General features: G+C 41.0%; 3 protein-coding genes across 4 annotated transcripts; 1 reads left to right on the top strand and 2 right to left on the bottom strand.

Moving 5' to 3' along the window:
• Window positions 1-283: 283 nt before the first annotated feature.
• LOC135331893 (tRNA-dihydrouridine(47) synthase [NAD(P)(+)]-like) lies at window positions 284-4,174 on the bottom strand. Of its 2 annotated transcripts, none has more exons than XM_064527176.1 (12): window positions 4,003-4,174; window positions 3,255-3,953; window positions 3,086-3,127; window positions 2,906-2,995; window positions 2,613-2,792; window positions 1,805-1,981; window positions 1,642-1,738; window positions 1,503-1,581; window positions 1,299-1,434; window positions 1,191-1,243; window positions 981-1,109; window positions 284-506 (listed from the first exon to the last, which is right to left on the bottom strand). In XM_064527176.1, exons 2-12 carry the CDS (start codon window positions 3,807-3,809, stop codon window positions 434-436), a joined length of 1,611 nt encoding a protein of 536 aa, XP_064383246.1. In that variant the 5' UTR covers window positions 3,810-3,953; window positions 4,003-4,174; the 3' UTR covers window positions 284-433. The 2 variants fall into 2 exon arrangements, with proteins under 2 accessions (XP_064383246.1, XP_064383245.1); XM_064527175.1 differs by having other exon boundaries at window positions 3,255-3,939; window positions 4,003-4,140.
• A 97-nt stretch (window positions 4,175-4,271) lies between these two features.
• LOC135331890 (transcription initiation factor TFIID subunit 5-like) lies at window positions 4,272-13,234 on the top strand. The gene is made up of 14 exons (XM_064527172.1): window positions 4,272-4,412; window positions 5,130-5,251; window positions 6,450-6,488; window positions 6,645-6,763; window positions 6,960-7,147; window positions 7,313-7,367; window positions 7,581-7,705; window positions 7,810-7,952; window positions 8,544-8,654; window positions 9,464-9,778; window positions 9,968-10,079; window positions 10,521-10,689; window positions 11,214-11,415; window positions 11,694-13,234. Exons 1-14 carry the CDS (start codon window positions 4,317-4,319, stop codon window positions 11,833-11,835), a joined length of 1,938 nt encoding a protein of 645 aa, XP_064383242.1. The 5' UTR covers window positions 4,272-4,316; the 3' UTR covers window positions 11,836-13,234.
• On the bottom strand, window positions 12,157-13,901 carry LOC135331922 (E-selectin-like). The gene is made up of 5 exons (XM_064527221.1): window positions 13,287-13,901; window positions 13,090-13,233; window positions 12,852-13,028; window positions 12,601-12,786; window positions 12,157-12,470 (listed from the first exon to the last, which is right to left on the bottom strand). The coding sequence occupies exons 1-5, from the start codon at window positions 13,804-13,806 to the stop codon at window positions 12,325-12,327; spliced, it is 1,173 nt and encodes a 390-aa protein (XP_064383291.1). The 5' UTR covers window positions 13,807-13,901; the 3' UTR covers window positions 12,157-12,324.
• Window positions 13,902-15,056: the final 1,155 nt, after the last annotated feature.

The raw sequence follows: 15,056 nt of genomic DNA, 5'->3' as shown, positions 1-15,056 counted from the left end.
AGATATTAATATTTGGTCATTATTATTTTATGTACCAGTAATTTACACGTTGTACCTATAATTATATGTGAATCTATATTAATGAAGGCATTGTCTCCAAGAATACAGTAACTCTCTCTCTGTTTCTTAGTACAAACTAATTACAAGTTGTATATGCATAATACATATAATTATAGGCTAAGTCAGGAGTTTAATCATGAAGCTAAACACTTCAAATTGGTCATAATTATTAGCACCGTGAACAGAAATGTTTGATGTGTAACACACTTACAAATTATGACTGTTGTATTTTCAAACAGCTTCTTATTTTATTTTATGTACCAGTAATTACACATTGTACCTATAATATTATTATGTGAATTGTTCTGCTTGGAAGAATTTTCATTGCACAATCATCGTGACAAAGCAATTAAGTCTGTATACAGTCACTCATCTAGCTGTACGAGTTTGCCTTGTGCTTGGGCATGAAGGAGAAGGACTGAGGGACTGGGCCCAATAGTATCTCACTGCAGAAACAAAACATAATATATAACATCTATATCCAGCATACATGACGTACAATGGAGATGGTTGCAATGGAGGCTACATGAATGCATGTACGTATACATGTATGAGTAAGTAGGTGAGCATCAGGTTACTAAAGAATCAATCATGTGATTATTAAACAAAACTTGATGTCCGATTGTTGACTGTTTGATAGCGCACACATTTTCAAGTACGCTACACTTTATTATTATAGTCAAGCACACTCGTATCAATCTATGCCTGTCTTTACAATGAGAGCCATATCTGCAGGACACTCATCAAGATTGACAGGCAAGGGGCCACACTGCACTGTGTGTTACCCCATCAGACTCATCTATCATCATCTGCCCACCACTACATACATGTACACGTACTACATAGCATACATTGTATTCAACGGCACACATAAATTTAAATACACACTCCAGAATAAATATTAATTCATGCAGAGTCACCTGATTTTGATCCAATCTTGACAATTGCTGGAAGCCATCAGGGTTTCAAGCTCATCACGACCAACAAACGTTGGTGGTCGCTCATTGATTCGTTGTGGCACTGTCTCCAATACACCCACAGGAATATACCTACGACAGAATCAATATGTAACTGAACTATAGATCATCAAGTATTAAGTATTCCAACACAATCTTATCAAACATGCTCACCTGTACAAAAAGCTGAGCCATTCCATCAGAAACTTCCTAGTATTCTCCACACCCTAGTATACAAATGCATTAATACCTCCCATACAGTCACAATAGGTGCTATCCCACCTGTGTATCTGAGCCCCAGTGCTCAAGACCATAGTTCACGTAACGTCTGAGAATATCTAGACGCTCTGATGAGGAAATATCCCAGTGCCTCTGTTCCTTGATCTCAGTGAATATCCACGGTTTGATCAGCGCTCCTCTGTAAAGTATTGCATGAAATTGTAGTTGCGTCCTGGTTTCAATGGTACATACAGAATTAATCTTCACCTTGCAATCATGGTCCCAGCAATGTTTCCACCTGCCACTTGTTGATTGTAGTCTTCAAACGAAAGAATATCTCCATTGCCTAAGGGTATACAGGCACAGTAAATGAGCCAATTGTACGTATAGCATCTTCACTATTCACCGAACAGGGGCATGGGACTGGCAGCAAGGGCACAGCTGTTGATGTACTCCCAGTCAGCCATCTTGGTATAGCGCTGCTCACGAGACCGACCATGGAGCTAAGAAACAATCGAACTCAATAATCCAATCCAGTGGCTAGTATTCCCTTAGACAACCACACTCACCGTCACAAGAGACACTCCTCCATCTCTGAGCTTAGGAATAAGTTTATGTGCGGTTGAAGTCTTGCTGTAGATGCCAGTTCTCATCTTCACTGTCAGAGGGAAGTCTAATACCTCAGTCATACCTCGCACTATACCCTCAAACCGTGTGGCCCGGCCCATTAGAGCAGAGCCAGCACCCTGAGGAAAAACAATTAAAGTACTCTGGTGAACATTTAATTTAGAGTCACATATTTACATTACAAAACGATACCAAAGTGTACAGTATGCATGAGAAAAAGCGACACAGAGCACGAAAGCACCGCGGGTGCTAATGCCTCGGTGGATGTGTCAAATCTACATAACATAATTCAGTAATTTTATGTGGGGAAATGATTGACAATGATTGTTGCTAAAAAGGATGTCAAAAGTGACTAAGTCAAAAAGTAATGGCTGCTGCACCAGTAGAGCCTTAAAGCTCTCTCTCTTCTCACTCTTGCTGCTAGCGTTCTAGTGCAGAGTTAACTACTAAGTAATAGCAACACTCCATGTAAGCAAAAACTAGCCAGAACAAAACATCTAAGAAAACGTTACTAGAAGCCTATAGAAAATCTTGCACTTGTTGATCCTTGGTCCTGTAGCAGTCTACACAGACACATAAACACTACTGTATACATCGCTTGCGCATGCGCACAACAAGGCATATATAATTATTGCAAGTAGATGTACATTGTGAAAAAAATTGGTTGTTATATACAGGCATGGTTTTTGATTGTAGACCATACTAATGCAACTCACTACCATTTAAAAACTTCTCGTCTTAAATAGTCACCTTTTTGAAGACTATGTCGATGGGACAGCCAATGTTGATGTCAACAAAGTCTACGTTAGCCTGAGAATTGATGAGCTCGGCACATCGTGTCATCGTGTCAATGTGAGCCCCACATACTTGCACACCAAACAAGTCCTCCGACTCGTGTCTCTTAATAAGAGCCCACTCACTCTGCTGACCCTATGAGGGGTACAAAATAAGTGAACGATAAGACAGTATCAAAGTCTATAAAACTACTACAATATCATGTGCATTGAGGCACAAACATTCTACAACCTACACTTTTTTTATACCTGCAATAATTTGGTTGCCATTGCCATTTCACCACAAGTTACATCAGCACCAAGTTCTTTACAGACACGCCTGAACGGAAGATTACCCACCTGCAAGAAATATCAGAAAGCTACATTGTACATGTGAAAGTTTGGAGCACTAATCAGAAACTTGTATATCCACGCAGAAAAAACACTAACCGTTGTCAACGGAGCAAGATAGAGCTTTCCTCTTATGTCAAACTGTAAGAGAGTAGAATCTCAATATAGTACTTTACATGCAATCTACATACACGTACATATATAATTACTAATTACTTATAAATACGATGTATAACCAACGGTACATGCAATAATTACACGGCCAAACCTTTTTCTTTTCATCTGGTCTCAGTTTAATTACCCCCTCATCAGTCTTTCCACCCAGCGGTACATCCTCAGATACAGTACAACGAGCTGCAACACAATCCTCTTGAGCAGGTACACCTTCTACTAACTGTGCACTCTGCAAGTTATTAACATGTGTTGAGTCAGTGGTTTCCTTGCTCACAGGCTGTTTAATTCGACCTAGATGTGCTTCACTCCTCACAAACTCAAATGTTCTTTTCCGCAATTGTTCTTGCAGCACTTTAGACAGAACGTTGAATGTACTCTTTGCTCTCGTAGAATCGTATATATCTTCATTGACAATGTTTTTGAGATCGACAGTCAAATGTTTAGCTCCATATCGACAAGCTACGCCATATGGACATTTTCCATATGACTTGAAGAGGTAACAATTCTCACTGATATCAGGAGGCTTGGCATTCATAAAGCTCTGGAGGTCATGCATGTATCTACACCTGTCTCCGAAAGGGCATTTGGTTGTGGAATCTTCATTAGGGGAGTACAGGTGTGAGCAAAGCATGTCAGAAGTAGCTAGCATAGCCGGACGAGGGCGGTGCTTGTTTTGACCACGCCTTCTTTTCTTGGCTGGAGGGGGTTGCTCAGAACCTGTGTCATCAGCAGAACCTGCTTCAGTACTTTTGGGCTCGCCTGATGGCTTGACAACATATCTGAAAAATAGACACTAGTAATCATTATTTTATATAAAATCAATTACGTTTGTGTACACTCACTCTGATTTTATAGCAGCTACTCCCGGACGTTTCTGGGGCTCGTTACTGGTGGGATTTGCACCCATGAGTGTTTCAGCTAAAGGGGATGCCATTTTTGAAAAGAAATGACCCTTCCTCAGCATTCTTTTTGTGAAAAGTCGACCACGTGGCGAGTCGTGGCGAGTTAGCGCAGAGATTTTGGGAGGGATTCTAACGGTTGGCTTTATTTGGAATTAATATGTGGTGAGCTTCAAATGGAAAGCATAGTTGCAGTTGAAAAGACTCCTTTTGCTGGCTCCTTAGAGCATTAAGGTGACCATAATACACCCACTGAGATGACCAGTACTGAGAGATATGTTAGATCTGACAACAGAGGGGATCAGCTTCTCAACACTGTCAGGAGAACGTTAGAGAGCAAAAATTATTCTTGGGTGAGGACCGTAAATCTTCGAAATTAAGGCCCCCTTTTAATTATGTGCTACTTGGAAATTTCTCCCATATAGGACCATATAAATTAATTTGCTACTTGTTTTGCATTCACTAGCGTCGAAAATAAAAAGCGGTGCGCTTCATTTACGATAATCGTATGATGTGCTATTGACTGGAGAGTGTAGAGCAATTAATCCCGTATCACATCCGGTTCAATAATTGCATGTCGTTATTGACAATGTGCAATGTCAAGTAATTGTACGTTGTCAATGACAACGTATTGTTTTCGAATAACGGCCGTGGCTGAAAATGATAATAAAAAAACTGCAGAGAACTTCACTATACACGACTAGAAATCAATAACCACACTATTAATTATACTAGGTGCACTCTATTATCTAGGACGCAATGCTACCCACTTATAGTATAAGAATGCAATATGGGATTACACCTCGTGCAATTAGTAGCCTTGCCATTGCTTGTTACTCGTGCTATATCCCTGAAGTTCTCAGCATTTTTTCAGCCGCGGCCGGGCCGTTATTCGAAAACAATACGTTGTCATCAACAGTGTGCAATTACTTGACAGGTAATTGCACACTGTCAATGCAATGACAACGTGCAATTACTGGACCGGATGTGATACAGGATTAATTGCTGTACACTCTCCAGTCACTATTAAATAGCACAATATGCAATATTAATAGAAGTACCTTTTGTAGCATGATCCTGTGATGCTGAAGCAAGGAGTGGGTGGGACTAATTCTCTTAAGGAGCTACTTATCAATAGTTCAGTGGAGATGGAGGCTACTACTGACACCAGTGTCACTGCCCTTTGCACTGTGTAAGCTGACATTGTGGTAAACCGGCTGTTACTAGTCTATCACGGCCCTAGATACAGCTAGCATTGTGGTAAACCGGCTGTTACTAGTCTATCACGGCCCTAGATGCAGCTGACATTGTGGTAAACCGGCTGTTACTGGTCTAATCTCATGGCCCTAGATGCAGCTGACATTGTGGTAAACCGGCTGTTACTGGTCTAATCTCATGGCCCTAGATGCAGCTGACATTGTTAAATCGTCATGTTACGCACTTGTCCAAGTAATGCTCCACCCCCCCCCTACCGGGGATAGGTGTGGATTAGAGATTATACTTGAAATTGCTTCCCTACCTAGGGGACTTAGATGTCTAATCCTCACAGAACCCCCATGTTGTACTAGGAATACCAGGGGATTAGACCAAATACATACCCAAAGGTAGGGAGAATAGATCATAATTATGATTGGTCTAATCCCCACCTATCCCCGGTAGGGGGGTGGGGCATTAGTTTGCATTACTGGCCTATCATGGCCCTAGATGCAGCTGGCTTTATGCAGCTGACGTTGTGGTAAACCATCAGTCTATCATGGCCTCAGATGCAGCTGACATTGTGATAAACTGTCATGTTACTGGTCTATCATGGCCCCAGATGCAGCTGACGTTGTGGTAAACCGTCATGTTACTGGTCTATCATGGTCTCAGATGCAGCTGACATTGTTAAATCGTCATGTTACTGGTCTACCATGGCCTCAGATGCAGCTGACGTTGTGGTAAACCGTCATGTTACTGGTCTATCATGGCCTCAGATGCAGCTGACGTTGTGGTAAACCGTCATGTTACTGGTCTATCATGGCCCCAGATGCAGCTGACATTGTTAAATCGTCATGTTACTGGTCTACCATGGCCTCAGATGCAGCTGACGTTGTGGTAAACCGTCATGTTACTGGTCTATCATGGCCTCAGATCCAGCTGACGTTGTGGTAAACCATCAGTCTATCATGGCCCCAGATGCAGCTGACATTGTTAAATCGTCATGTTACTGGTCTACCATGGCCTCAGATGCAGCTGACATTGTGGTAAACCGTCATGATACTGATATATCATGGCAGATTGATGCACTCTGCTTGGGTTTACTTAGAGCTAAACGATACCTGCATTGTGTTAAGCACAAAAGTGCAGTGTATGTTGTAAATGTAATATTATTATTATTGTTCATTTGGCAGAGATACAGAACCTATGGACAGTGTGGAGAGTTTTGAAAGGTACGCAACCTGAGTCTGTATTGGGGAAGTTTAGCATACATTTTTTTGTCTTTTTGTGTCGTACATACATTTGTAGTAAGGTCACATTCAGTGTACATATATAAGTACTGTGGCCTGCCAGTGTTACTCAGTGTTCATGTCCATACTACTCTGCAGGCTGAGTCAATTCTGTATGGATTGCAATGCAGCTCACAAGGTGGAGCTGACTCAGGTCCTCTACCCAGTGTTTGTTCATGTTTACCTGGACCTTATTGCCGGAGGGCACTCAGGAATAGGTACATACATGAATAATAGCATCTTCAAACTATCTACTTTCTACGCTTCCCTATGTGCTGTGAAGCATATACACCCTGTAGGTTAGTAACAGAAGACACAGCATGTTGTCCCCTCTATATGCATACTGTAACTTTCGTTGCCTTAGTCTACATGTATGTCTCGCATTTATTAGATGTATTCTCCCTATTTTTATAGCTGAATCGTTTCTGGACAAGTTCTCCATGGTAATAGGTCCCACCCACCAGTCAGAGCTACAGGAACTGAGCGAAGTAGTGTCTGCCGAGCAAGTGAGCACCAGTTCGCTCGTAAAGAAATTCAGAAACCAAAAGTTCTTTCTCAAAATGTCCAATTCAACTTTCCAGTTGCTTATGCAGTTCCTACAGGTGACACATGTATGTGTAACTATACCTGGGCGGTGCCTCCATTTTTAAACTTTTAAGCATGCACACCTGCTCAATTTACCACTTATCATTTTTACGCAAGTAAGCATAGTGCAAATATAATGTACTGTGCTCATAAATAATTATACCTGTCCACTTTTTGCCCAGGTATGTGAAACTCCAGGATTGCTCAGTTTGGTCCAGCGATACCTAGCTATTGATGGTGAGTCTCACTGAGTCTACAAATGCACTGTATAGTTTTCCAGCCTGTATTGTACGTGTACTGTAGTCAATACATGTACTATACATGTACTTGCCTCTGTATTAATAATTCTGCTACATTTGCACAGAATTAGGTTGAATCCCTAGAAGACTTGTATACGAAACAGACAATATTGTTCAAAAACTCATTATTTAATGACTTGATCTGCCACAGTTTATGGGAACACTGCAATCAGCAATGCTGAGGTCGCAGGGAAAACTGAGCAGAAGAAAGGTGGTCACTCGCTCATCTTTGTCAAACCAAAAATTCCTCAGCTTGAGACTGGACCAACAATCAAAGTATGTATATACACTGTACGTACTTGTATTGTGACTGTACTGTTTGCAGCAGCCTTGCGAGTGTGTATAATAAATGCACAAGTAATTTTTTTCTCGTCCCTCAGGGAAAACCTTCAGCACGAAGAGAGCTGCGAATGTTGCCGTCTAGGGATGATGTTGTTAAATCTACTTTCGGTAAGATCAGCTCGACTGGTATCATTGACTTGGACAGTTTGTCTTCAGTCTTCACCAGTGAGGAAAATGACAGGTGATTTTGAGGTTACATGTTTATTGTCAACATGCACATGTATACCGTATAGCTGGTAGGCCAAATTAAAGAATAGCCTAATAGGCAAAATTTGGGGCCAGGCCTATGGTGGCAAGTTAGATGATAAGGATGATGACTAGGCAGTTAGTTTAGGATTAAATAATTATAACATACTCTGTACAGGGTGTCATACAGGATTTTATTTTGTTTGTAAGTAGAGGGTGCTTTTTAAGAACATTTTGCTAAAAAAAAAGGTCGAGCGTTATTTAAATTATGTAAACATTGCCGGCTATGGACAGCTATGGACACTCAATCATACAACTAGTACCTGAATGCAAATTTAGCGGGGGAATACAGTATACAACAACTCACAAATATGTGGTACATGTAATTTACTCTTTAAACTGGATGCACTGTACATACATGCTCATTTATCACTACGTATGTTTCACTTGTACATGTACACAAAATTAATGCTTGTACAGTTTTTTACAGCTCGACATCTTATGCTGACCTACAATGTTCATGTACCACTATGTATGTTTCTCTTGCATCATGTACATGTACACAAATACCTGTAATTTGTTACAGCTCGACATCTCGTGCTGAGCTTCGTGAGAGGCTGGCTGTGTGCTCCCAGCAACTCTCCCCCTCTCCTCCGTCACTGGCCCTCTACACAGTGCTCTCCCCACCCAGTAACAGGTGAACGCTATAATCCAATTTTAGGATTTCGAACACAAGTGGGAGAAAATGTGGGTTCCAAATATTAAATGGGTGATTGATAGGCCCTGATAAATTATTCTTTTTTTCACCCATTATTCAAATTCTTGAAAAAATGTGCCTATTATTCTCATAAAAGATCCAAAATGCAACATAATAATTATAGACAAAATTAAGACGTAGACATAAACACAGCACACAACTGAGACACGACATAATTAATATAACCATGATTCTCAGTGTTATCTTGCTGACTTGAACTGATCCTCAACTTCAGCATTTTTTGCCATGAAAACGTCGTTATGCAAAACTTAATGTAATGATCTTTACCAAAAATGGACATTGTGCTAAAATTATTCCAAGCATAATTTATCAGGGCCTGGTGCAAGTAGAAAATTTATTTGCTCCAGCAATTTTTTGATCTCTAAAAATAGCGACAGCTGCGTTGACAATTATTAAAAAGTGCCGCTTTAAATCGAGGTCTTACGGTATTGTACTGTGTGCGGTTATAATCTTTGTTTAGAATAATGAACCTGTTGCACACATTATAGTATACCCGGGTAAATTTAGTGACAAAGTAATTTGGCGAATCAAGGTCAGGGCCAATAATCGCATGTGATACATATTGACATGAACATGATCATCAAATTGCATGAACATCGCCAAACATACTTCAATTGCCTCCCTCGCCACTAATACAGTATCTATTTGAGTTTGAGCACTGCTTGAATCTTAAATGAGCATATGAACCAAACAGCTTATTACGTTTTGTACTCTTCCATGTCTTGCAGTGTTCACTGTGCTTGCCTCTCTCTTTTTTCTGACATCTATGCTTGTGGATTTGCTGACTCATCGGTGCATCTGTGGTCTCGGTTACCAACAGAATTAAGTCACATGGCCTGTAATCACCCAATCAAATTGCAGTCTGATCACCATATCCTTCGTGGTCATCAAGGTTCAGTGTATGGTGTGACCTTTGACTCAAGTGGGCAGTACCTTCTCTCTTGCTCGGAAGACTGTACCATCAGACTATGGGACACGCCCACGCGATGCTCTACGGTGTCTTATAGAGGCCACACCTACCCAGTCTGGGACGTGGCATTTAGGTGAGTCACATTTGTGTACAAGTTTTAATGTTGCAAAGACACTAATTCCAAAGCCAGAGTGAAATTATATATTATATAAACAAGTGGGATGTTATTTGAAAAATTCATGTTGATTCTGTTGGTGTTGTCATATACACATCATTCTCTACATGCATGCACATCTTCTTTTAATTCCTACATTCCTCGCAGTCCGGTAGACGTGTACTTTGTCTCGTCATCGCTAGACAGGACGGCTCGACTCTGGAGCACTGACCAGGTGTTTCCTCTCAGAGTGTTTGCTGGACACGCAGCTAGTGTCGATGTGAGTTTATTGCTGCCCTAAAAACTTACCAGAGCTACGTACACCCAGGAGCCCATAAAGAGAAGGAGCGGCTAACTTCAACGTACACTCAGGAATCACATCTCGTAATTGCCGGTGAAACCGCACTTCCTTGTATGGAAGCGACTAAGTGCTTGCAAACCGCATTGTATGGAAGCGACTAAGTGCTTGCAAACCGCATTGTATGGAAGCGACTAAGTGCTTGCAAACCGCATCCCTGCATTGCGTATAACACGTGTAGGGATTCAACCACTTAGTGACCCTGCATATATGGAAATGCGGTCATAATCACTTACGAGATGTGATCCCCGTAGTTAGCCGCTCCTTCTCTTTATGGGCTCCTGGTACACCTAGTGAAAGTACTGTACAAAGTTTATGATTGTATGACATTAATTTGTTGTATTTGTGTTGTGGCTCCCACAGATTTCTAGGTTTCACTGCAATGGTAAGTACTTGGCAACGGGATCACGTGATTGCACATGTCGACTTTGGGACATTCAGAGTGGCACCTGTGTTCGGCTGATGTCAGGTGGCAAGTCACCCATTACATCCCTGGCTTTCTCTCCCAATGGCAAGCAGCTGGTCAGTGGAGGTGAGTACATGTAGTTGCTAAATAGTTGCTATTGTTGTTTTGAATAGTCAGCTATGTGGATCTTATTGATACCAGACCCTCACCTATGAACTTTCACGGAAAGGATGTTAAAAACGTTTTCGCAGATTTAATTTTCGTGGAATGGTAGCCTTTTGCAGCATGTGATATTAAATTCCTGGGTATAAATGTTCGTGGTACATGCTTGATCAGCGTAAGTTTATACCCTCGAAACATACCCCCTATACAGTATAGTTCAAAGTGTGTGCCTAGTGCATTGGCTTGTCAGTGTAGGTGGTTTGCGATGCATGGTTGTGTTTACAGCTGTAATAGTGACACCTCAATTAGGTCACCCCAGTATTAATAATTACTCACAACCAATCACTGTCAGAAGCATAAAGAGTGTCAGTGTGTGTTTTCAAACATGCAGATTTTATTGGCTTCCTCTAAAATGTGTTGAATTTGTGATACGTGTAAGACCAGTATCAACAGTAACTTTATACGCCCTCGATATTATTCCCTTTCAGACGAAAGTGGAGAACTAAAAGTCTGGGACCTTGGCTCAGGAAGTATGATCAGCGATTGCCCTAAACCCACGCCCACGGCTAGAAAATGTCCCGTCTCGTCTCTGGTGTTCAGTGCTGATAATGCTATGTTGGCTTCAAGTAGCCATGACAACCAGATCAGAATCTGGAATATGAAGTCCTTTGAACAGCTGAATCAGCAAGTGTAAGTGTTGACTTTCCGATCAGAAAGCCTATAACTGCTGTCATGCATAATTATGTCTAGTTATGCCAATGAATATCGATTCCTGGAACTTGGGGAATTCTTGTAAACTATGCTGTTGGTTACAGCATAATTGATTTAGTCTGTTATTCACCAAGTCAACATGTTTATGTACCCATAATTATATGTGCCTTCCCATAAGGATTTGCAAATGCCAAATACAATCTCTGTGCACTTTGTAATTGTTGGCACGTACAAACACACACATATTCATTTGTTAGGTTTTCAAAAGAAGCAATCTCTGAGTACAAGTGTGATGTTGGCCAGTTACTTCAGATGAACTTCACCCATAGAAACTGCTTGGTAGCTATAGGTGCTACAAGAGCTCGTAATTGTGAACCTTCCAATCAAATGGACACATGAGAGATTCTGGTGGAATCATCATTTTCAAATCACTTTCTCTTTGACAACTAATTCGGTCATACGTGAAAAGCAATACTTTGAGTCTAGTGACTTTCCTCCAATACTTTATACTCTTGAAAGGTGCAAGAGTATAAGGGTATTTATATTTATATTTATATAAATACCCTTATAGGTATTATTATTTATATACTACTACTATAAAATGAATTATTATAGCTACAAAAATAATTACATGCATCACACAGTACATTACCAGCTTGCATGCTCTATGTGTAGCTGTGCCTAATTAAACAGATTCATCTGTTATTGGTTTTTAGCAAGGATGTTTACAGATCATATTCACCTGTCCATGACTCTATAGAGTAATCACATGTACAGCACATTCTACATTGAGTGTGTAAAAACCATCTAAAACTAGAACTGCTGCACTCTCATGCTAATATAAACTATAGCTATATAATTATATCTTGAGTTACAATATTGTGTGTTTTATACAACTCCTTTCTTCTTGTTACTGCTCACACAAAAGACAGTAACAAGCACAACTACCAGTGCAATCAAAATGATCAATAATGGTATTCCTACTGCGAGTCCGATGATACAGCCAGTGTCACATGAGATCGATGGAGCTGCCTCTGCATGCATGTGAAAGACCAAATATTATACGAAAAATTTATTATATATAGTGGTGATAATAACTATAGCATGCACAACAAATCAACTACCAAATACCACCGCTTTACAAAACACGTGCAGTAGACTCACGGCATGTTGGGCTAGTGCCCGACCACGTTCCACCAGTCAGACATGTTCTAGTATTTCCATTCTCAGGATCTATCAGGAATCCTAGGTCGCAGTTGTAATTTGCTTCGGTGCCAGCTTCAAGTTCGCCAGGGGGATTAGTGTAGGAAATGTTTCCATTAACCAATACAGGCAACAGATCACAGAGAGCTGGGGAAACAATGGACGTAATAAATAGCAGTAACATGCATACACACTACATACACACTACTTACGTGTGCAATTTGGTGCGGTAGTCCTCCAGTCAGCAGATTGACCCGATTGGGTACACGTAGCTGGTGAGTTGTTAGCTTGAAAACCGTTATTACACGTAAGAGTGGCCACACTACCAATGCCTGTAGCATCACTATACGAAAACTCTCCGTTTGCATCATTCAGTGTCGAACATTCAGCTAAAAACGTTAATCCCAACAATAATAATTTTGACAAATGGCTCATGTCAATCAAACTCACCACCACATACAAAGTTGGAACCAGGTACCTGACCTGTAGGGCAGTTTTCAACACAACTACTCTCGTTAAAGTAGTTGCAACAAGTCTGGTCAGTAAAATCTGCGCCAAAGCAGCGTCCAAGACCAACAGTACAGTTTTCACATTCTATTAAAACAGTTCATATTAAAAGCTTGCACTGGTAAATGACAGGTACTTACCAACACAATGGGTAACGTTTGAAACCACCAAACCAAAACCGCTAACAATACTAGTAGCGGTTGGAGGAATGCACAATGAACAAGCAGAGGCTAGTGAAGTTGAAGCAGTGGCCAAAGGTGCTAGTGTTAGGGGAGAAGCATCAGTGTTCTGGACACTGAGAGACCAGGCACGACCCACACAGCTCAAAGTTAGTTGGGCTGTGATTGTAGAATTATCACATTCCATGGCACCACTAGAACAGGCATAAGAAAAGAGAACTGATGTGTATCTGTATCTGTCTCGAATCTCGTGCTGGGCTTCACACACAATGTTTATACTACCAGGAATCAGGCGGGCAAAGACAACAGCACTGCCATCACCATCTGCTACGATAGCGGCAGGCACCAAACCAGTTTGAGACAACTCCCTGGTTCCCAGATCTCCTTCAGTCAATCTTTCACAAGCATCTGCCGGTAATTCTTGAGAGAACACTAGGCCTATGAGCAAGGCCTCAAAACAAACAAGACTAAGAACCCACATCCTACTGTTAGCTATAGAATAGAAAATTCACTAGCTTAGACACTCCCACAAGCTCTTTTATATAGATATATCAATTATGAATCAAATTAAATCAATGAGTTGCAATAGGTCATAACATGCAGGTGTGCATGAATATAAATTGGGGCGAGCGAAGTGAGTCCCTACCTAGTGATAAACGTTGCAATTGTGATCGTTATCTATCAGTCATATCATGAATCTAACAACCAACGCTATGAAGAAAGGCTTTGAAGACTAGAGCGACAGGGAAGAGCTAGGAACAGGCAACAGGCAGGACCATGTACCTTCACAACGTCAATAAGTCCAGACAATCTCTAAGAACGTCAACTTGAGGTGTTACACCACAGTCAAAGACCACACCAGAACAACCACACTGTGACCACTGAAGATGGGTACAGCTAGCACAGGGAAGTCGTATCTAATCCAGTACATCAGACTACTCAATCACTTGTTCACTTGTCATTTACCACATTATACTTTATCACTACTGTACTATCTACGACAAATACACAAATCGCTCGCTCGCCCAAACATGCTCTGCTATTATAGTACTAAAATTTATGAGAAATATTATACTCAGGGGCGGATTGGTGTGTATAAATCACCAAATTGCAGTAAATAACAATATTCATGACTCATATCCACAGATCTGCACAGTTTATTCATGATGCTTACAGAGTATTGCAACACCACAGTATAAATTCTAAGCGTGTCTCTGTCACCAGTCAGAAAAGTTGGCCAGACCACGCCCAGCTAAAAAGGGTGATGCATAGGTGCCAACTGTCCCGGATTTGGAGGCTCTGTCCTGTGTCCTGCCCAGAAAGTGTTATTAATTTTACTTGAAATTTCCCGGATTTTCAAGGTTGCTGCTCCTGAACTGTCTGGGATAATAAAGCCATAACTATGGTTTGAAAGCTTAAATAAGCTCATAGACTTCACACAGACAGCAAAAACAATTTCATGAACTATTCATATTTAGATTTCCACGTTAGAAGTGAGCCTCGATTAAAACCATGGGGAAACACGTACGGATGGTGCTGCGTTGCCAATCCCTCTCTCTTCAATCTATGATCATACTGAGCATGCGCAGGAAGTAACTATTTGGCACCTATGGTGAGGCCCGTTGTGGCTGCTCTGCCAACCAGGGCGTGGGTATGGGAGGGGAAGCAGAACAATTTTACTTTACTCACAATTAGACCGTTGAACTTGGAATGAATGAGTAGAAAGTGAAT

Source organism: Halichondria panicea, chromosome 2 (assembly GCF_963675165.1).
Source record: "Halichondria panicea chromosome 2, odHalPani1.1, whole genome shotgun sequence".
Taxonomy (NCBI): Eukaryota; Metazoa; Porifera; class Demospongiae; order Suberitida; family Halichondriidae; genus Halichondria; species Halichondria panicea.
This window is presented reverse-complemented; position numbering and strand designations above follow the sequence as displayed.

Excerpts from the sequence above, each read along its gene's own strand:
- LOC135331893 (XM_064527175.1), bottom strand. The coding sequence starts at position 4,124 with ATGCTGAGGAAGGGTCATTTCTTTTCAAAAATGGCATCCCCTTTAGCT. Across the intron at positions 3,940-4,002 it reads GTAGCTGCTATAAAATCAGA|ATATGTTGTCAAGCCATCAG; the intron begins GTGAGTGTACAC and ends TCTATTTTTCAG. Across the intron at positions 1,582-1,641 it reads CAGTCCCATGCCCCTGTTCG|GCAATGGAGATATTCTTTCG; the intron begins GTGAATAGTGAA and ends GTATACCCTTAG.
- LOC135331890 (XM_064527172.1), top strand. The coding sequence starts at position 4,317 with ATGACCAGTACTGAGAGATATGTTAGATCTGACAACAGAGGGGATCAG. Across the intron at positions 7,368-7,580 it reads GCGATACCTAGCTATTGATG|TTTATGGGAACACTGCAATC; the intron begins GTGAGTCTCACT and ends GATCTGCCACAG. Across the intron at positions 7,953-8,543 it reads ACCAGTGAGGAAAATGACAG|CTCGACATCTCGTGCTGAGC; the intron begins GTGATTTTGAGG and ends AATTTGTTACAG.
- LOC135331922 (XM_064527221.1), bottom strand. The coding sequence starts at position 13,806 with ATGTGGGTTCTTAGTCTTGTTTGTTTTGAGGCCTTGCTCATAGGCCTA. Across the intron at positions 13,234-13,286 it reads AAACGTTACCCATTGTGTTG|AATGTGAAAACTGTACTGTT; the intron begins GTAAGTACCTGT and ends CTGTTTTAATAG. Across the intron at positions 13,029-13,089 it reads TTCCAACTTTGTATGTGGTG|CTGAATGTTCGACACTGAAT; the intron begins GTGAGTTTGATT and ends TAACGTTTTTAG.